This window comes from Cariama cristata, unplaced genomic scaffold, assembly GCF_000690535.1.
Source record: "Cariama cristata isolate BGI_N322 unplaced genomic scaffold, ASM69053v1 scaffold12160, whole genome shotgun sequence".
Classification (NCBI taxonomy): domain Eukaryota; kingdom Metazoa; phylum Chordata; class Aves; order Cariamiformes; family Cariamidae; genus Cariama; species Cariama cristata.
In genome coordinates, this window is record NW_009593034.1 from 42,689 (window position 1) to 65,561 (window position 22,873).

Genomic DNA, 22,873 nt, shown 5'->3' on the forward strand with positions numbered 1-22,873 from the left:
ACATTCATTTCTCATTCTCCTTTCTCTTCATTTGGTAAACACATTCATTACTGTTACAAAGAGGTTTAAAATAGATGGTAATAAACAAAGCAAAAAACCAGAAGGGAAGTCATCTTGAAAGATCAGAAATGACACTGCTAACTAGAACCTACTTCCAATAAATTCGTATCGGTAGGACTCCTCAGAGATGGAAAACATAACAAAACTTTTACCAAGGCTCAACATAAATCCAAATTTTTCTTCTCTACAATTATTGCTACTTGCTTGTATTCTGAGGTGCCTTTACAGTGTCACACTGAGCCAAGACTTTCCACTGTGTCTCTACGGTAGGCACTGTATAAGCATGACACCCAGGGAAACAATCCTCACCCAGGCAGGAAGCTATGCAACAGACTGTGGGATGCCTGGTAAAGAGAGAGACAGACAAAATGGGAAACTGGGCTGTGACAATGAAGGAGTTCACTGCTGCCTAGTAGAAGAGTCAGAGTCAAAACTACATCTCCATTTCCCAAAAAAAGTTTAACTGGAGTTGTGGACCTAAAGCTTCCACCTTTGTTCCCTTCCCATTCACAGGTTTCAGAGATTCTTCCAGTACTGATCCAAATATATCTTAGTTCAGGTCACCTTTCTGGACTTGATTTCAGTGAAGTAGTACGGCTTGGCAGTGGCAAAGTGGCAGATCTCTTAACAACCTTCTCTGAATCAATATAATCCGTCTCACTCTTGGAGCGGGGAACTGAAAGCTGGGTTCTGCCTGTAGGACAAGTCAAATATAGGAACATTGGTGAACTGGATAGGAGGCAAAAAAATACATGCTTTACATGCCCTTTCTCTTTGACAGATTACACAAGAAATGTGAATTACTTACTGTCCTCAGAATAGGAGTAACGAGGAGAGTATGAATCAGAATCTTCATCTGAAATACAAAAGCATTTTGCAAGTGAGCTGAAAAAGCTCCAAAGCAGCAGCATCAGAGACACTTTTCATTTCTTTTGCTAATACATTTGCCATAATTTGAGTGATATGCCCACTACTTACCGCAGGGAGAGTATCCCAAAAAAAGAAAATCCTAATGAGGTTTAAATTGCATTTAAATATAATTCCTAGATTAGGCATAAATATTAACATACTACTTACATTAATACCTTTCTTCAACTTCTCAAAGCACTTTAGAAAACAATCACTTTTTATCACAAAACTTCTGTACAGAATGGGTTATTAGATCCATTTTATCAAAAGCTGAAAGATAAGTAGAGGATCTAAAAGCTGTAGTATATGCCTAAAATAACTCCTCAGGTGCTAGACACAGTAATAGAGCTGAGGAGTCCTGCTCCCAATCATATATGATAATCAATGGGGCATCTTCCTTGCTTTAACTTGTACACTAAGTTGAAGTATGTTCACTGACTCAGATTATCTTTTAAGCGCAGTTAAGATTCCTGGCATGAGACACATGCATACTTGCACCACGGGACCACCTTTGTTCTGAAGAGCTTACTTCTTAAATTGGAAAGACATGCCTATAGAATGCAGTAGAGATATTTAAGCAGCTCTAAAAGAGCTAGCAACGACATCAGTGTAACTGAGTGGTGTGGTTTGGCCCCCAAGCTGAACAACCTTGTCTCTTTGGCAGTGAAGTGTTACACTGCATCAACACAGCAATGTTGTTCCCAGGACACAACTGCTGCCTTGGGCCATGGAAACACATACTGCCTTATTCAAAGGTAACGTGGTACTGCACAGTGCACAAGGCAGATGTGTCCAAAAAGAAGGTGAGAGGATGGCAGCATTACCATCCCCTACTCTATAGGTGATGGCCAGAGAGACTTTGACTTGATCAAAAACCTAATGGTATCTTTCCATCATCTTTAACAGGCTTTGGAATGCATCTTCAATGAATCACAGGTAGTAGCAGAGGAAGCTGGGATCAGACCTGGGAACTGGACCCACAGGCCCATCACCTTTCTCTGCTGAGAAGAGTTCAAACTTGCAGGGATGTGTATATGAGACATCTACAGGACTTCCAAGGCAAAATGCAGAAAGTACAATGCAATGACTGCAAAGAGAACTGTGAGCAAAGGTATTACTAATACCTCTGTGAAGAAGCCATTAAAAGTGACAAGAGATAAAAAGACAGAAAAACAAAATAGATTAAGCTAGAATAAGCTAGATGGGAAAAGGACATACTACAAAAGTGTTATGTGAATTAAGTGATGCCAATCAACAGATTGAAATGATTTCCAGATCTTCTCTTGAGGACATCAATCAGTTGTTACATCCAATGTTATCTGCTAGAAAAAAAACAATCTGGCTAACATAGCTGACCTGAAATTGTACTCAAGCCTTAATCAAGCCTTTCAAGAAGGCTCAAAGAGGTCTTTACTTTTAGCCTCTCTGCTGAGTTCTCTTGGTGAATGAATTAGAAGGCTTAAGTTCCAAACAGATGGTTATTGACTCTGGTGTGATTATCATAACCATCAGGTTAAAAAAATAATGAGGGTCAATTTTCAAGCCAATTCCCATATTTTAATTCTAAATGACAGAAAACAAATATTTATTTATTTGATGTTATTGCACTGAGTTGTTGACAAAATTAACTGGTATTCCTATATAAAAGAAGGGTTTATTCAGATAGCAACATACTTAGTAAATCACAAAACTCTTGGTCTCTACAAATACAGATGAACAAACGTCTAAAACTATCTTCACATCCATTCACCTCTCATAGTCCTATTTAGTAGTAGTGATCAATGAAAAAATTGGTTTATTTACTTGAAGAGAACTATCAATATTTGTTATAGCTCATCATTCAGACAGGAAAACCATACAACAAAATATTCACTTCAGATAAGTGCTATTTTCCGATTGTTAATAATCTAGTATCTACAATAATAAGGAGAACAAGCATGTTTTGTCTCTTTGAGTATCTTATGAAGAAGAGTATCTATATTTCTTCCCTTTTCACAGCAAGGAATACTGAAACACAGAAATCTGGAATGACTTTATAAAGATTAAAGAGTAAATCAGAGATGAGCATTAAAACAAGATCTCCTGGCTCTCTAGGACCCTCCTTAATGGAGCAGAGTATCACCAGTTTGTAATTTCAAAATCTGATTCCTTTAGCGAGAAGAGGCTGTTCCCCTGTAGTTCCTAGAGAATCTGCAGGTTTTTTTTTTTCATGGGTTGGCCATATTCTCTGCATTTCTAGAGACTCTGAATGTATTTTAGAGGGGAACCCAAATCTTGATGTTTCTAGATCCTATGCATCAATGCAAAGCAAAAAACTCCAACACTAATTGTATGAAATTGAGGCTTCAACCCATCTCTATATAAACACTTTGCCATCAAGTATGTAACTTTGAAATGTTTTCTAAACATGAAACATGCACTCCAGCCCATCTACATCATCAGATATTCCAGATTCCTTATCAAGGAACAAATCCAAGCAAATATTAGAGAAACATTTCCCAGCATATTGAGAATAAAAAGCAAGTGTTCGATCCAATAAAATTTCAACTACCTAAACAAGCAAATTATTTTCATATGCACATTTGTAAGTGCATATGGGCCATTTATGGGAAATCAGACTCTTAATATATTATCATCACTAGTTTTGTAAACTATGTTGGTTTGGACAAGAGCAAAATAGATTTTCGGACTTCATTACAAACAAGAAAATTTTATCACTGTAAAACTCCTTTATCAATTAGTTACTGAGACTCTTCGTTTCTTTCTCATCTATACGCACACACCATTCTGCCAATAGAAAATAATTTACACTGCATTATGATTTGCAAGACAGGACTCTTCACCTACAGGTTTCACCAAGAAATGAGCAAGTATCTTAGATACTTGTATGACACTAGTCCACATTCATTTTAACAGTGAAATGCACCTTACATCTCCTAGTCTTCTTTGAGCATCTTAGCTAGAACCCGTAATGTATGCTTTCTTCTTGCACAGTACTCACCAGACATTTAATATAAACATTGAATGAAATTGTTAATTAACAGTCTCACCAGGGTTGGCTTGAGGCACAGGCTAAGTAGGCAAGTTCCTAAATTGCAGGATCTAAAGTGACACCAAAGCACCAAGTCAACAAGGTTGTCACCAACAACAATTTACCAGTCAGGAAATGTCTGCATGTCCAATGTGTGCAGCAGATTCCAGTGTTTCTCATATGTAAGTGTTTTCATGCATATGCACACAGTTACATGATTATCACTGCAATAGATGCTATGTCACCATAGCTGAAACATGACTGCAAAGGATTCTGGTTTGTATATGAAGTTTAAAGGAATCTGCTGAGCACATGAAAAGGATAAGGTAAACACAGCGTTATTTCAAGTTGCAAGATGTGCCAATGAGACTGTGAAAATCTGTCCTTGCCTAAATAGGTCAAGTGCACCGAAGGCCAGCCCTGAACCTGTGTTACCAAGTTATATTTATTTTAAAAGACTACATTGAGGGACTGATCCAAAACCCACTGAAGCAAGCAGCCTTTTTACCAATAGACTTCAGTGGCATTTTAGGTCCGGCCCTAATACTGTGTTAATATTCAAAACCAGAAGTAAATAATTAAAGAAACTTATTGATCTGAAAGGTGGGTGGGAGAAATCTCAGTTAAACCACATCTTCATGTGTAAGTCAGCATTCTAGGCATGTTAAATAATCACTGCACACACATGACTAAATACAACTGATAAGCGCACAAAACCAAGCAAACCTCAAGTCTGTAGCATTAGTCAAATACTAGTTACAAAGCCAGAGGAGCACTGCAAAGGCAAAAAGGCATCATACAGTCAAGGCAATGCTTAGAGTGCAGCAAATCATTATGAGGCAGCATAATGCTCAGCAACTAGAAAAAACTCCAGGAAGAAAATAAATGGGTAAGGCAGCATTTGTGCAGAAAATTATATACGGTCCTTTATGATTACCTTCAGAGATAGGACTAGGAGTAGACGCAGGAAACTGGTATGTAGGAGAATAAGGATTGTCTTCTGCAGCAGAGAAAAGCAGTGGATTTTGAGACTATCCACAGTGAAGTGGAGGTTCTGCTTCATCCCCCAATTTCCTATCACCGTTATGATTTTATTGCCTACTTTAATAATACTAGAGTAAACGGCATCATACTTTAAAAAAAGATTAACGGATTAGTAAAGATTTAGTTATTTTACGCATCACACAGGAAGGTATACTGGGCATAACTGAATTTCCAGCCAGTGTAACACATGGGTAACACAAATCTAGAACCTGAATCTAGTTACTATTAGGATGCTATAGTACAGTTAACTCAAAGCACAAGACAACAGATACTCTGACTAAACTTCTGGTACCTTCAGTTTTTTGCTGTATTTCAGGAAGTTCAGGAAATATGTAGGTAGGGCAATAAGGGTTTTCTTCAGGAGTGTCTAAGGAGAGGAACGTGATTTGCAAAAAAGAACAGAGAGGACAGATTTAAAGGGGAAGAAGGGCAAGACAAGAATCCATACAAGCTGACTGCAGAACAGTCCCTCTTGTGCTGATGTTCTAGCATGACACAACCTAGATGCCTCTCTGCTTGTTGCTGTCTTGCATGTCTGGGCCCTGTGAGAGATCCTGGAAGTCAAGGGGACTGAACTCATTCTCCTCCTTCTGAAGCATGGGCTCTGGCTGAGCTGAAGAACCTCTGTTAGGAGCACTGGGATTAGGAAACAGCTCAAATCCTCATTCCATTCAATACAACACAGCATTTATCTATGCATAAAGCTCATCATGACAGCACCTGCAGCAGTAAATACAGCTCCAGTTTTGCATGCTCTACGTTTCATTATATAAGCACAGCTCTGAATCGCTTTTGCCTGCACATCAGGCTGTTCAGAGGGTTCAGTTTGCAAATGCTACCGCAGCCATTTCTCACACAAAAGTAAGAATATGAATGTAACAGCAGCCAGGCACAGAAATGCCCCAAAGTAGTGGATCCTCTGAGAGTACACCACTACAAACTTTGCAAATGCTCACCACAATTTTAGGTTTTGAAAGGAGAAAATTTTAGGTTTTGAAAAAACAGAGTTCAGATTCTAAACTCACCAAAAATCAATGGAAACCTTTCCATTGGTTTCAGTGATCTTCAAATCAAGCTTTGTTATGCAGGTACTAAAGCTTTACAGTGTAAAAAGTTTTCTCCTATGCACAGAGTAGTTTCAGTGGTAATGTACTGTTCTTTAAAAATGGGGGTGGGGGTGGAGGGTTAGCTTCTAAAACCGGAGTTCAGGGATCTATTTTCTCTAAGTATGGCATGATTAGCAGCCTTCTGATCTCAAATAATACTCTTGATTTCATGAGGGCACTGCAGTTCACCTTTCAGAACAACTCAGACCTTTCTTTGGACTTCACTGTTCTTTCACCTTTGACTTCAGAGATTTCAAATACATTGGTTGAGTTCTGTGGTGCAGAGCAAACACTAGTTAACATAAAATCCTTTTATTTAACATCCAGTACAATTCTTCACATGAATGAAGCAAAATGTTATCAAGGTGGTCCTTTTAAAGTAAATAAAAAACATCTGTGTTACAGTACCTCTATTCAGCTTGTGGATCTGTTTGAACATCGTCTTGTACCAGTCCTTCGATCGGTCTGTATTCTATTGGAAAAATAAATATCATAACCATGAATTCTACCAGCCTTTCAAAGTTCTTACAAATCTTCCAGCATTGAAAAAGGTTTACACTCTGCTATATGAAGGTTGTGTGAAATTAATACTTTGAAATATGAGTGATTTCACTCAGATACATAATTTCATATGTAATGAAATTACAGGTTTCAGTCAAGTTACTAATAATGCACAAGCTTTGCAGAGGTAGGTTGTAACCTGTGTAGAACTGTAGATTGTGTGGATGGTTTTGCTTATTAATCTGATTTGACATCTAAAAGACACTTTGCCTATTTTAGTCATACATACCGATTTCCTAAGTATTCAATGGACAGTTAGAAACATTTAGTGTTCAAGTCACTCCAGACACTAGTTGTAAGAATAGGTTAGTAATTCTTTTCATGACAATTTCCCCTTAACACTGAATGAACTTAAACTTGTTGTATGAAAGAGATATCTGCCTTTAAGACGGTTAAAATGAGACAAAACTCTCCCTTAGCTGCTAGCTGTGAATGAAACAAAAGAGCAGAAAACAGTATTCTCAAATATGATGAAAAGAGACAATAATTTTTAATTTTTTTCCCCTGAGGCAGCTGAAACAGGTCATTGATAGCAAATGGAAGCATTCATAATAAAATACATTGGAACTAGAATTCTATCTTCCCTTAAATCTCTGCAGTCTCTGGAGCTTCAGTGAATTCCCTAAGTCATAAGGTAGGCAGAATCTGGCCCAAGTTTTGTGCATTGACCACATGCTCAGTGTTGTCTTACCCTCAGTGGAATGCCAATATCATCGACGGAGGTATCAGCCACATGCTGAGGGCTCTTGACAATGCTTCTCTTCTCTTCCATTGCCCTCTTCTCACTTGGCACTGTTTCCTGAACTGGCTTGTCCCGTATGAGTGCTGAATCAACTTTATCAGAAACTAGTCTGTCTGGCACTGAATCTGGAAATGACAATAGGGGATTCTTATCTCATCCCAGCATTTCACTGCATCACCATATTCCACTCTAATTTTAAGGCAAAAATCCTGGCAAGCAGTTGATGAGACAGACTGTGTCACTGCTAGTTGTGGTTAACATCTAGACTGAAGGGAATCCACCAAGAAAATGTTTTGATGCCAGCAAAAGCAGGCTAGCTCAGGTAGCTGCCTTCACACCCCTCATAACAGTCGCAGCAGTCATGTAAAACAACGGAAAATTTGTATATCTTTTTGAATAATTAGTGACTCTGTAATCTCATTCTTCATCAAAAAGCATCAGCAATAGTCTCCTAAACATCTTTTTCTGCTGGCGATTTCAATCTAACAAAGTATCCTATGTGGTAGTGGGGCACTACTTTTTAACAGCTTGTACTCACCTGCCTGACAATTCTATTTGTTAGTCAGTACACGATGCTTCCAATTCATCTCTGTGCCCTAACCAGAGTTTGTAAACAACATATTCCGCTGTTGTTTAAGCATACGTATGATTCCTCTTGCACATGAGTCTGCATGAAGATGGGGGGAGACAATTAATTGCTCCAGACCACCTTGCTTCCACCTGGAATTCCTTGACACTGCCCGACTGACACCCACACATAGCAGCAGGCACCACCACCACCACTGGCCAAGGAACGAAGGGAGCTCTACTATGCCCTGGACAGCTGCAGGACAGCAACACTTAGGCTCTGCTGAGGACTTTTTCTATGCGGACTTTCTGGAGAGGAAATATCTGTGATTTTACAGTCTGCCTCATCAAGACTTTGCCAAGTCCTATCCTTTTTACATCACTGCATGCATGGGGGGGGGAGAGAGAGAGAGATGTTTATTCACATGCACATCACCATACTACCCAAAGCCATTAAATGTGCAGAAATATGAAAGGGGCAGTTAGCAGAGGAAAGGCTCGTGCATAACAAAGCATTGCTCTGTTGGTACCTTGAGCAAACACAATTCTGCCCTGCGAAACTCAGTATATGAAGGATTTGGTTTGAGTGGTTGGCTCGAAATTACCATCAAACTTTAAGTCTTCCTCCTCTTTAAGAAAAAATGAAATTATGCTTATAATTGTTCAGAATGGGGCAAAGTATCTATTAAATCCTTGTTTAACATCTTCATCCTATTTCCCCTCCCTGTGAATGTGTGCACTGTCTTTTGGTCCTTTCCTGTCCCTGGTGTACAGGGCTCTCCATTTTGCAGAAAGTATTTGGTCCACGTCCATTACTAAACTCCTTACTAAGCCTCTAGGAACAGAGCATGGAAAGAGCAACCGAAATGAGACCATTCATGGACGTGGAGAGGATGCAAACTTTAGGAAAGGTCACAACTTTCCTCCATTACTTTCCATTGTCACTGCTGATTTCACAAGTCCTGAGTCCTCTAGTCTAGAAAAGTCATTATTTTCTGCAGGCTAAAGAATTCAATGCCAGAGAAGGTCACAAAGTCCTTCTCTAATAGGACTGGTAAATATACATTATTTCTATTTGATTCCCTAGCTTCCTGCACTGGAAAAGTGGTTGGCCATTTGCTAGGTAGATCCCCTCTGAAACTATGATGATAATATTAAAAACACCTAATATAAATGTAAACAACAGGGTAAATGCATCACAATCTGATTTCCCAGTGCCACAGCCATGATCCAAGTAAAATCTTTATTTTGATGTTTTAGCAAAAATAAAACCCAGCACCTGGCCTGTGCCAGCCATCTCCCAACCACAAATTCACATCTTTAACATTATAACATCAAGGTTTGGGAGCTATCTAGCATGGCATAACCAGAGGGAAAAAAAAAAATCTACCAGCTAGCTGAAAGTATTTTGAATGAGTTTTCAAAAATATTTTTTGGAGTGCACTTAGAACTGGCTGAAGGTGCTGGACTGACAAACTTGGTGACAGGAAAGGCCTGTCTGACAGCACAAGTTGTATTAGGGCAAGCCTTCCCTGTGCACTCTGCCAGGTAAGTCCTGCCTAGGTCCACAGGACTCAACCAAGAGGACCAACTTAGCTGCTGGTCCAGTTTGGCTGCTCAGCTGATACTGCAAACAGACACCTGCTGCATGGGTGTCTTTGCAGAGCGAGGATCTAAAGCAGACATCTTTCACCACAAATTTCCTGTAATACCCTACAACTTGGAAAATAATGGCTAAGTTTCACACTGACTTATTCGCCATGCAGCTCCAATGATTTAAAAAGAGTTTATGGAGTTATACACTAGGCTTTGAGGTATTCAAAAATCAGAGCGCTAAATCTGGTGCCTAATCAGCCAGATAACCAGAATGCACCAGTCAGTGCACTCCATGGCACCTTAGCTATCCTTTTGCAAGAGCAGCAGCAATACATGGGGTTGCACAGCAAGAGAGTTTTACTGCTCTGACCAAGAGGACAGAAAAAGTAGGGGGAGAGATGGCAGCCAGCAGCTTTGTGTGGTTGTTTCAGTACACTGAGAACAGGTACAGACCCAGCTGTGCTACAATGTGCTTCATTCTCCCAGACTGAGGATCATTTGGGCTGTAACAAACTGCTCTGTGGCTCTCTCTAGTTCAGAAAACAAAGGAGTTCCTGATAATGAAGGGAAACACCTTGCGAAAGGGAAAACCAACAGGATACCTCCGTCCAGCCTTGCAGACAGGTGTTAAACTTGCAGCTGAGTGGTGTCAGATGAGACAACACCTGCACTAAGGGAAGGACCTGAGAGAAACCAGTGTAAGTTGTTATGCAGCCTGTCACCTCAGCAGGGTGGCAGGAGAGAGGAGGGACAGGCTGGTGCTGCAGCTGAAGGAACCTGGTGGATGAAGCTGGACCAGCTCAGCAGCTGCCTCATGGGCAGATGCTGTTCTCATGGGGCACGGTCTGCTAGTCCAGGGCCCATGCAGAAGAGCAAAAGCATGCAGTATTGGCTTCCCCGTGTTTCTATTTGTGATATTTAAAGTGCTTAGGCACTCTCTGTGACTCTCTTCTCTACCACCTCTCCATTTACCCCACCATGACCATAACCAAAGAATAATCATATGGGTCACTGGTGCATAATGCATTGCTCCTGTAACGCCCACTGCAGGCTGAAATACTTCTATTTGGGGTGTGGGAACAGAAAGATGACCAGGAAAACAACTTGCTCTTCTTTCAAGGAGAGACTCTCACACTCATTGCAAGAGCAGAGAGCTGCCCAGCGAGAGAAGGGTGGCAGCACACGTGCAGACTTGCACACTACGATTTTATCATCTGTTTCTTGACATCTGGCACAAATACTTCCGCTCTTGGAGTCATGTAAATACTGATTAATAACCTTGAGGCAGGTTATCCTCCCGTTCTGCTCTGCCCCGGTGAGGCCACATCTGGAATACTGTGTCCAGTTCTGGGCTCCCCAGTTCAAAAAAGACAAAGAACTACTGGAGAGAGTCCAGTGGAGGGCAAAAAAGATGATAAGGGGTCTGGAGCATCTACCTTACAAGGAAAGGCTGAGGGAACTGGGTCTGTTCAGCCTGGAGAAGAGCCTGAGAGGAGATCTGATCAATACTTACAAATACCTTAGGGCTAGATGTCAAGAGGATGGAGCCAGACCCTTTTCAGTGGTGCCCAGTGACAGGTTAAGGGGCACTGGGCACAAGCTGAAATACAGGAAGTTCCATCTTAATACGAGGAAAGAAATCTTTACTTTGAGGGTGGCAGAGCACTGGAACAGGCCACCCAGAGAGGTTGTAGAGTCTCCTTCTCTGGTGATACTCAAAACCCATCCGGTTGTGATCCTGTGCAACCCGCTGTAGGTGAACCTGCTTTGGCAGGGGGGTTGGACTGGGTGATCTCCAGAGGTCTGTTCCAACCCTGATGATTCTGTGATTTTTATTTCTCCTCTTCTCCCCTCACCACAAGCAAGACTAGCTCTAATTGCTATGTAGTGAAATTTGAGAATATGCCCCAAGGGAATAAACTTAAAGGCAGAAAAGGCAGCCCCAAAAGTCAGCTAGAACAATCAAACTGTATGTAAATCTTATGACTTAGGAGGAACAGATGAGTAATTTAGGGTTTTGGTATATTAACACATAGTGTTAACATACTGACACAGGTAGCATTTGGAGAAAAGACTGAAATCAAACATTCAGTGACCTGGACTAAGCCAGGACAAATATTTATACTGATTCCTTTGCAGTTCCTGGGAAGTGTGTTTGCTAAAGGTACTCCACAAGCTAACAAAGCAGCAGCTTTGCTCCAGCACAGGCAGCAGTTGGGAGGTAGCAGACCTTTCACATCATACCTGCCAGGCTACTAAGCCTTTTTTGCTGTTCTGTGGTATAGGAAGAAACAAAACAAAAAGAAATACAGAACAAATGGGTGAGACATAAACAGCAAGTGCTCTGGTGCTGCATTCTGACAGGCAAGAAATATGCTGTAGACAGAACGGCAGCAGCTGCTGGAGAGAATCTGTTTTCAAATACCCTGCCAAAGTGACAGCCCACAGTCCCTTCTCCACACAACAGCCTCATGGAATAATACAAATCTCATGATACAGTGACTGATACATTTGCAAAGAGCTTTTTTTTTCATTAACATCAGAGAATGAAAAAAGTTGGACGGGAGACAATTTGGAAAACTACAGTAAAGGCTCAAGCAACTTGACAACTAACTCTGTTACCATTAGCCTGAAGTACTTTTTGAAACAATAATGCTGTAGCATTTCGAAGGGATATAGGAAAGGATTGAGTCATTGCTGGTACTTGCTGAGTCTCATCACATACTACCGAGTCACAGATTCAGTGATTTGCGCACAGACACAGCTTGGTTAAGGCTTTGATTCTCAGAAAGTTCCCCTTGGTTTAGGGCCTTTCATTCCCGAGTTCCCAGACTGGGATATTTGCGGTATCTTCCAGTGTGTTTGACCACCTTAAAGTTGATGCTCACAGCTGCTTTCTAAAGGGACGCCCAAATGACTTGCCCAAGTCACAGCTGGGAATAAACCAAGAATTCTTAGCTCTCTGTTCTTTGCTCTTTCTACTCCCTAGCAATTAATCCCTTCATTTAAAGCATGAAAGCCATTTGAAAAGAACAAACTATTTTACTGACATATAAAACACAAACACTCTTGAAAGCTTATATTGTTAATGCAAAGATTTCAAAACTTCAATATATTAATCACACTTGTTATATATTCATATTAAACCATGCCATGCAATGCCTGCCCAGGAAATAACTGTGCTTTGAGGCAGCACGGGACACTTGCCAAGCAAGTCTGCAGTAGGTAACAATCCTCCAGGTGTATGCTGTTTGCTAGCAGAACCCACCTTCACTAGATACTTGTACTAAGTGGATCATCTCAGCAAGGGAGATGAATATTTCTCCTCACTAAGTGCAGCTCCCTTAACAATACCTATGAACTTTGTTCTTTAACCCCAGCACTTCTGCTCTGCTAACCATCGATGGCAAGCTGTTCACGTGCATTGCGCTCACATGATAGCTGCCAACATGGAAACAACCCGCTGTGTGCAATGAGTAAAAGGAAGGGTTAGCAATCTGAACCTGAAAAGTAGATGGGAACCACCTGCTGCAGGGTTCACTCTTCTGAGCAGGCCATCAGGAGTAGGCTGCTGTATTATAAGATAGGAGAAAAGATTTGAGTGAGGATGGTCTCAGCTTCAGCCATCACCTTCACTGTGTAGAACTGCAATCACTAAGGTCGCCTGTCAAAAACACGTGATTTAAAGAGTTGATGCTTGAGAGCTCTTTCCTATCTCTTCTTCCACAAGGGAGAGAATATAATCGATGAATAGACTTTTCATGAAGAAAAAAAAGTACTTTTTACATGAAGTGGAGGTTCCCTGGTTCCCTTTTCACTTATGTCTCTGAGTAGGAAAGAGCTGCTGATGGACAGAAGCGGAAGGAGCAGGAGGCATCTGCTATTTCACTTTCCTGCCTGACCAGAGCCAGCTTGCAGCCCCAGGCACACGCCAGCTAACTGAGCCTTTCACCCTTGATCTTGTGTCCTGGGACTGTAAGCAAAGGCCAGAAACTTGCAGCCTTCCAGGAGAAAGGGTCAAGCAGAGGAATATAACTGCTGGCAACAGTGAAGGAACGATTATGGATGCCTTCAGAATTCCCATAGGAGGGTGCACTGGAGAAGACTAAGACTTGAAACCAGCAACAAAAGGGGAAGAGGAAACAAGTATTCGAGTACATGTTTAGTGCAAAATAAAAATGTCAGAAAGAAAATTAATCAAGGCACCAACAGATATGAAGGAAGAAATTCTTACCTTGGTGCTAGGAACGAACAAAAGGATCTGAAATGACTTGTTTATAAGCATAAATCTTATTCAGTTGGTATTACTGAAATCCAGTAGAAAAATTTGTGAGATCTCTCATCACAACTTACTGAGTAAGATCAACCAGACAAAAAAAGGATATACTGTAGTTTCTGCACTTCAAATGCCATTACCTGTTTTTAAGTCTCTGATACTTTCAAATCAAAGGGTCTTATATGCTTAAAGGTTAATGAGCTAGCAGATAAAGCACAAAATAGGACAGTTGGTGATGTCTGCTACAACTGTCACTCCAGAGAATAAGATAACCAGCTCCTTAAAAAGCAATCAATAATCCACTGAAGAGAAAGCAAGTCACATTATCCATCTGGAAGACTAACTAAACTACTGGAGATCTCAGACTGTCAGCATTAAAATGACCTTGAAATTTCTAATTCAGAGGGTATTTCATAGCACACAAGAGGAATTTATACTAAACCTCATCTTGACATGAAGGAACTGATTTCAGCACAAAACATAATTAACCATTCAGGGGAAGGTGGATCACAACCTAGTACCAATTTGTTATATGCCGTGAGACCAAACCAGTTTTGAATAGATAAGGTCCATAAAGATGAAACCAAATATGAATCACGTCAGCCAGGACAGAAATGTAATAGGTAACTAAGATCTCAGAACCATTTAAAAACACTAAGTTAGCAAAAAGAAAACTTAATGCTATGCTGGGATAAAACCTAGATAGGAATGGAAGCATAAGGAACTGTAAGAAACCCTCAACACATAAAAAGACGGAAAACTAAGAAAATGTATACCTATGAGTAGGTAACATATGCTGGGAAGTGAAAGAAAATGACAATGGAAATAAGAGTTAACAGAATGTCTCGGAGACTCAAAAATAGGTTTTGAGGTACATGAAGAATAAACAGACACCTAGCAATGATCTTGTTCTTTCACCAAATAGGCACAGTGGAACTGTTGGTAAGAGGGCAGAAAAGATTACATATCCAATTACTATTACCATTCTGCATTTGGGGAAAAAAAAAAAAAGAAAAAAGTCTGACATCCTCCCGCCTGATGGAGAAATACTTTCCACTTCAACAGTAACTAAGAACTATGCAGAAAGAAAACTGAGGTTAGATGCTTGAAAAATTAGCACGTTCATATAAACTGTTCTGAAGAGTTTTAGAGCAGTTTTCTGCTCTAAAGAGGACAGTTATGGAGAGGACAGTTCATTGGACTGCTAACATTCATCCTCAGTATGTCTTGGAATACAAAGGAAACTCCACAGGACAAGGAAAAAACCAAATGTTGTGACAACTTTTGAAAAGCATTAGTGTGATGGCTGGGACATCTGTCTGTCAAGTTGACAATAATGCCAGAAAAAATACTGTAATGACTTATATGGGATTTTACTAATAAATACATAGTATGACACATGCAATGTCAGTCAATACAGATTTATGACTAAGATGTCTTGTCAAACCAGTTCAATATGATTCTCGCAAATTACAAGTTTGACTAATAAAGACTGAAAAACACGCATTAGAATGAGATACTTCACAGACTCAATCAAGTTGCTTATCAGGCCATGATCTATGTCAAGAGTCAGCAAAAATGTGACAAGACATGGATTTCAGTCTATCAGGATACAATATCATGAGTGCTAATAGTCAGAGGCAAGACTTATGCAGACAAGACAAACTGTTAACTGTGAAGGTAATTAGTAAACAGAACAATTTGACATCAGTTGTGTCAGAGCCAGTATGTATGGATCATCATATTATACAGATTTGTCTCTTGTGCTCTTAAAACGTACAGAGAGAAAATATCCTTGTGTGGTACACAATGAAATGCTCCAGATTTAATGCGAAAATCAAAGAAACCCACCTCAAGAAAGTCAACAAAAAGCTTTGAGACAAAAAAAAAGGCTGCCTCACATAGTATTTTCTCCTCCTGAAGCAGCTGAGGAATCCTAACACCCTCATTCAGAAGCACATATGCAAAGCTGCTTCAGATGCTGGCAAAAAGGAAGAGATAACCCACTCGTTACCCCTATAATTAGCTGGGCTACAGTGAGGACACTATCTTCAGGATCAAAGACTGAAGTCTGTTTTTAAAACACACTGAAAAGAAATACATGAGGGGCTACAAAGAAGCATATCAACACACACCTGTAATTAGAATGACTACAATATGAGCAGTGCAGGCCATGCTCCTATTTTCTGATGCCCCTCTGCCCGCCCCGCCTTTGCAAAAGGTAAATCATAGCATTGTAGATTGGAATCTGCTTGTCCTGGAGTTTCCTAAGTCCCCTGGAAACCAAGGCAAATTGGACTGCATCTGTGTGGCCCTCTATAAGCTACAATCTTTAGCAATGCACAATGAACTGGAAGGCTGCAGTAATGCCAGTCTATCAGGAGACCTAAAAAGGAGATGCAAAGTTTCCCTCTAATGCCAGAGGTAAAGAGATGCAACTGTCCATTTAGAGGGAGCTGCTGTGAGGCAGAGAAAGGCTTAGACTAGTAAATAGGGAGTGTTCAAACAAGGTTGTTTTGTTCATATGCAAAGCCAGAGCTCAAGGACTACTACAGCATGAGTCTGAGTTGATCCACTTCTGGATAGAGGAAGAAATTGCTAAGTTCAAACTTACGGGCAAACAGATTATTAATTATTGGGTAAATTCTGCTGAGAATTCAGAGGTCAAATCTCTCCCACAGTAACTGAAAACATGGCTGCTTTCTCACTGCAGTAGCTGAGAAGTAACACATCCTCTTTTCCAGTGATGGAGAACCTACCTCAAGCTACCTTGCTTCTACTGACAGATAGATGCAAGCATACACCCTTTTCCACCATGACAGGACACCTGACGGAGGATAAGCTGTTACCCTGCAATAACTTATTCATATGTCCATAGCCCAGTTATAAACCTCTCCCCCAACCTCAGAGTAGCTTCTGATCCACAGGTTTTAATTAGAAAAAGTAGGCACTGTCCCATGCCTCTAACCTCTTACTTACCTATTGCATGCTCCAGTCACTACAACTTTCTGGAGGCAGCTTTGTTAGCTCTTAGTAGTCTGGATTTAAAATCATCCATGGGGCACAGAGTCTCCAGTTCCTTGTAGCATAACAGGTTGCTCAGTTTGAGCCACAAATATCTACATGCAAGTCTCCTTACCTCGATTGTGCTGCAAGAGGACAATAGTGGGATTGACAATTGTGGTAGAGGGATAGGCAGAGGAAGACTTGTTGATTGAAGTGAAGGAGGTCGGATAGTCAGTGCCAGTGCCAGGCTGGGGCACTTCATTTACCACAGGACCTGAGTCCTGAAAAGGAGAGCAACACATCATTAGCAGCATGCAGAACGCTGCTATGCTGAGAAAATCTGGAAGAAAAAACCCAAAACGTTTTAAGCTGAATGAGAAGCATAATCACAGCAAATTTTAGTAAAAAAGGCATAAGCATGAGTGTTACCCTGCTCCTTGTACGTACCCTGCTCGTTGTTAATGCAATTAGTTTGCTGAGGCAGTACTATAATTATTTGGTGTTGGGTTTCACAACTCCAGCCCCAGAAGGAGGCACTAAATTCATCTGGCAGACTCTCTGGAGCAAACACAGGGTGCCAGAAATTAACAAATCTGGTTCGGGGGGAAAATGCAGACGTCTTTCCCTTGACACATACATACACAACCATTTGTTTTAAAAGTATTCCTTTCACAGCAAGAAGTCAGACATGCAAAATTCATGCAATTCTGGAGTGAAACATTGTTACTGCAGTTGGTTCGGTAAGGAAGGTTCAAGGAATAAGGTTAGCACCATCACTCAGGAGACAGTGTGACACCTACCTTGTTAAAATAATGAAATAAAAAACCGAAAACTGATAGAGGGTAAAAAGTAGGACTCTAGCAAGGAAGATACTGAACACGGCTTTGCTGCTGGAACACAGATAGCAAGCTGCTCTTGCTCTCCTAAAGCATCCAGCTCCATTATTTGCTTATCTCAAACCCACCTCTGGTATCACCACAGTTCTGGTTGTTCTGTAGAAGTACAGGCTGTGTCAGCAGGCAGACTTTAAAAACTAGTTAAACTTTGAAAAATCTCAGTCCAGAGATACCAGGCTTTTGTTGGTAGTAAGGGGAAAAGAAAAAGAAGGGATGATAACTAAGACTGTGTGTGTCAGTTTAGGTTGAGATTTTTCAAAGCTTCTTAAGGAATTTGGACACACAATTACCATTAACGGGGAACGAGCATCCATACAAAGACACTATGGAACAGTGTACCAGATTTCTGCACTCCTGCTACTCCACTGTCAGACCGAAATGCTGCAAGCCACTGATCTGTAAAATGGAGCTGAGCATTCAGGGTGATTTTCATCGCTATTAAAAAAAAACCTGAATATGCAGAGAATATTGCTCCAGAAGAATCCCTACTCCTAGCTTTTCTAGCCAAGTGCAACTCAATGCCCTTCATACCCACCAGCATCAGGGAAAAGGACTTACAGGATCAGTCAGGGAGCTGAACAGGGGCCAGAGCGAGGCCTGGCACCAGAGCTCAGAGATAAATCATAGTGAGAATTGGCCATAATCAGAACAAGCATCTACAGTCTCTCCAACCTAGAAGGGAAATAGGGAAGAAGAATCCTGTTCTGCTGGATGGAGGGGATCTTGCTCCAAGCAGCATCCAATCAGACCATAGACATTTTACGAGGACAGAAAAGAATCAATCATCTTCAGAAATAGATGTTCCTAAAAGAGAGACCCAGCCCCATTATGCTGGCTGTGATAATATTCCAAACAATGCAATTTGGGGAAAGGAGTGGGAATCAGGGAGAAGTATGAGAGAGTTGGGTTTGAGCTTCACTTTGATAACTAAAATACAAAGAATCCCTCCAAGAAGAGCGATGTCAGATCAGGATAGGCTCAGCAGCCCCAGCTAAGTCACCAAAGTGGGCGAACAAAGACCATTTAAATAATTGTGGAAAACAGCTCTGTGACTACATGCCTGAAGTGAACATGCCCAAAAACGCTTCAAAACTCTCATCTAATGAAAATCAGGTACAACAAAATTTCCACTACTCCTCTATGATTTGGATGTCTGCTGAATTTTTCTGGAGCCTGCAGATGGGCTCCATTAAAAAAAAAACAACACAAAAAAACCACAAAACAACACACCAAACAAAACCCCCAAACTTTCATTGCTCTCTGCAGTAAACCCCTCCAATTTCAACAGAAACAAAAAGGTCAATGCTTAGAACTTTTGAAAATATTATCCTTGGTTGTTTTTTTCTTTTTTCCCCTCCACATGCCTGTTTGCTAGATCCCTATAGAGCCAGAAGGCAGAGAAAGCATCATCACAAGAGGAGAGGGTTTCAGTTGAACTTCTTACTAGTCCTTACAAGCAACCATACAAAAAATAATGGTCGTTGTAAGACTTCCAGTACAAGGAGGGTCAGCTACTTTTTGCCTCCTCTGCAACTTTAACTTTTCCTCCTTGTCCTTGAGGGTTTTTTAAAACAGGTTATGAGCTTAATGTTTTTAAGACAGGTGATGAGCTTAGTGAGAAACAAAACCTAATCAGAGAATATCACAGTAAATTCCAGGTTAAAACTGTTGCGGATTGAATTCTTCAAAATTTTCAAAGACAAGCAATTACAAACCAGACACTCTCCCCCTAATCTATCCCATAGCACCTACATGCTTGGAATACTCTTAGTTCAGTAACTTGTATTATTGCTCGTAGATCACTGGATACAGGCAGCAATCTTACACTGATTTCACCAGGGATCTGTGTAGAGACCATACAGTCTTGTGGCTCCAAATGGAACAGAAAGTCAGCCCTAACCTTTAACTGGTCTGCTATTGCTGCTTTAAATGTTATTCAAACACAATTAAGGATGCTATTAAAAGAGCCTGAAGAGATCAGTTTAGTTGCAGCTATTCTGTTTATACAGAATTCATTATCCTGAGCAAATCCTGTGAAGACTCTTAAAGTATGCATTACCTAGCAGAATGGGCACAAAGGGAGACAGTCAAATGTTGTTGCAAGAAGTCAACAGAAAGTTCAAAGCTGCACAAGGCAGGCAACACGCATGCACTAGCACAGGACATAAACAAGGTTTCAGTTGTCATGCTGCTGGGAGGGAGTGAGTCATCACTCCTCTCTCAAGTTTAGTATTGCAAGGAGAAAGTAATTTTAATCTGGGAATACAAATTTAGGAAAAGGGCAAGGAGGGTACTTGGCAAGCTTACTGTATGTGAGATGACTCCAGTGATTTCAGGCTTCAAGCCCCTGTGCAAAGCCCCTGTGACTGGAGGGACAAGTGAAGGTGGCGATGAGAAGAATGGCAGTTTCGGGTAAACAGAGGGTAATGTGCCAGATGTGGAGGGTGCTTGGTTATGGTGGGAACCCCTCTGGAGATGTGGGGGAATGAAATCGTCTAGAGTTGGAAAAGTCAAGGGTGAGCCAGGAGAAACAGTCTCAGGGAATACGGAGCCTTGCCCAAAAGGAACCAGAGGCGGTGGTGGAGTGCTGGAGCTGCCTTCTTGCTGTCTGTCTGGATTAACCTGGAGGAGGGGGACTACTATAACCCCAGGCTGAGCTGTGGTGGTGGCAGTGGCATCCTGTAGGAAACAACGTGTTGTTATGTAACAGGGGAGATTCGTACTTTAATCTAACTCAGCCATATAGTGTCATGCAAGGATGCACCCAAAATGATACAAACCCCCAAAAGATTTTCTTCCCTTGGGGAGACATATTTCTTCAGTCTTGCAGCCCTGGCTAAACATACATGTTTTTTCACTGAAATCTTCCTTTCGCTCACCACCCCTCTTCTCCAGTTCTGTGCAGTAAGGCTAAATCGAACCACAGATCAGCTCTGCATTCCCATCATTTGAGAAGCACTAACCATCACATTACAGAGTTTGCTTCTTTTACGCCTCCCTAAAATAGAAAGATCCTCACCAGCCCAGTCCAACAATCCACCTCCCGACAAACACCACACACGCACAAACACACAGATCAGTGTTGGGAGGGGTGCGCATGGGGTGTTAAGTATTATCGAGTAGAAGACCACAAGGCTCAGGCGGCACAACGAGTGCTCAGAAATTAGGTAGGAGGGGAATAAAGCATTAAGGGAACATTGTAATGAATTAAAGAACTGTTCACACGGCTGAAAGAAAACAAGGTTATGGAGAAAATATGTACCATGCTGCGTCCCATTGCCTTGTATGGTGGCTGCCGCTGTTGAGTAAGGTAAGGCTCTTTTCTCATCCTGTCCTCTGCGGCAGCTGTGCTCTGGGGCTCTAGCACTCTGTCCCTCACAGCTTGCGGAGGTGACGACTGAGTCCAGGAGGGTTGGCCCGCACCATAACTAACTGCGTCTTTACTGAGGACAACGTAAAAGTACGGCCTGGGAGGAATAGGAGGAGGAGTAGGAGTAGGAAGAGACTTTCCAGTATCTGTTACAGAGGAAACAATGTCGGTGGCTGGTGCTTGAGTGAGCTCAGCGCCCAAACTGGTGCTGGCTGCTGGGTCATGTGCGGTGCCAGTGGAATTTTCAGATGTGGCTGAGCAAGTGCTGTTAGATAAACAAGCTACATATAGTTTGGTGACCTTTTTATCCGCCTTCGTCTTATGACTGGAATTCATTCCAGCCTTACTACTGGGATCTGCTCTGTCAGGGTTGTGTTGTATGGATGATGCATCTGACGAGGAGCGACTTTCCAAGAGTGGTTGCCCAGCATGCACCTCATCTTTGGGGCCTGAAGAGGGAGAATGCCCTGCTGGCAAGCCTTGCTTCCCACTGGGGATGGCCCCATAGGGCATAGGTGATGAGAAATAACACCGTGCACTGGCATTTGGTGATGCACGTTGCGTATAAGGCTTGGGTGCATTCAGGTACACGCAGTCCATGATGGGCACTGGCAACAGGTTGGTCCCTTTAGTGTCAGTGCGAGGACGCCATGCAAAGCTTTCCTCTTTGGGAAGAGGAGGACGGGGAGGAGCAAGGGCCTGCCCAGGCAGAGTCAAGAAGGAAGAGAGGAAGAGAGGAAGCAGCACCAAATGAAAGGAAAAAAGAAGGACAAAAAAAATAATTTGAAGAATGAATTCAGTCATTAGACTTGGGTTAAGGTTTTAATACAGCAAGAATAAAAAGCAAATACAGTATCTGGAAGGCCAGTACAGAACTCATTCACATACATCATCTCACACATTCTCTCCTTCTTAGCACTGCTCACTGCAGCATGCAAACTTTACCCACCTCTCAAGTCCCTGCCTATATGTTTCTCCCTCTGGGGTAAATAAATCTCAGTACTGTATTGTTTTAAGAGGTCTGCACAGCAACACCCACCATGCCCCTGGGAAAGCCTGAGTCAAGGTTTAACATCCTGGCTAACTAAACCCAGGCTTATGCCTGCGTAACTAAATACTTCCCAGCACTGCAGACATTAGAATTGCAAGGCCAAATTCAGAGCTCTAGGTCACCTCTGCATGTTAAGCGCACTGCCAGAAAATGAATGTTGCAAAGTTTCACCACTGCTAATGAAAGCAGACATCATGTGAATACTATAGCCTGCCACAGCTGGCTAAGTAAAAAGTCAGCATTTCTTCCTTCTAAAAGCTAGCTCTTGAATTCTCTTCAGGATTTTTAAGTTCTGCAAATGCTTTCAGGAAGACCAGAACAATTAAGTTTCTTGAGGAACTGAGTTCATAGGAATTTGCCTCCCGAATAAAGATCACCAACAGAGAAATCCTGCTTCTAGTAAGTAATAAAAAACAAAGCTTTACTGGTTTTGGTTCTTTGCAACATATAGGTTGCTAACTCCACAACTGCCTGCCGACTGTAACTTCAACTACAGTGATTTTTTTTCTCAAAGTCAACCTGTTTTGAAGTAAAATATCTTAGCAATAGAGAGGTTTCATTTTATTTATTGCTTTGTTCCAGTAGCTGAAAACTATAAACTGCTGAAAGGAAGAGAATCAAAACACCCACCTAGTGAACAGTAGCTCCCTGCATTCCT

At 41.4% G+C, this 22,873-nt stretch overlaps 1 protein-coding gene across 1 annotated transcript in view; it reads right to left on the minus strand.

Annotated features, from left to right (window-relative positions):
* SORBS1 (sorbin and SH3 domain containing 1) overlaps positions 1-22,873 on the minus strand; it is a 70,638-nt gene that overhangs the window by 38,294 nt on the left and 9,471 nt on the right. Inside the window, exons 5-11 of the mRNA XM_009708757.1 lie at positions 20,102-20,473; positions 17,032-17,179; positions 11,861-11,890; positions 7,403-7,578; positions 6,559-6,622; positions 865-916; positions 625-750 (exon numbers count right to left, since the gene is read on the minus strand). Coding sequence (XP_009707059.1) covers positions 625-750; positions 865-916; positions 6,559-6,622; positions 7,403-7,578; positions 11,861-11,890; positions 17,032-17,179; positions 20,102-20,473 — 968 coding nt within the window. The remainder of the gene's footprint in view (positions 1-624; positions 751-864; positions 917-6,558; positions 6,623-7,402; positions 7,579-11,860; positions 11,891-17,031; positions 17,180-20,101; positions 20,474-22,873) is intronic.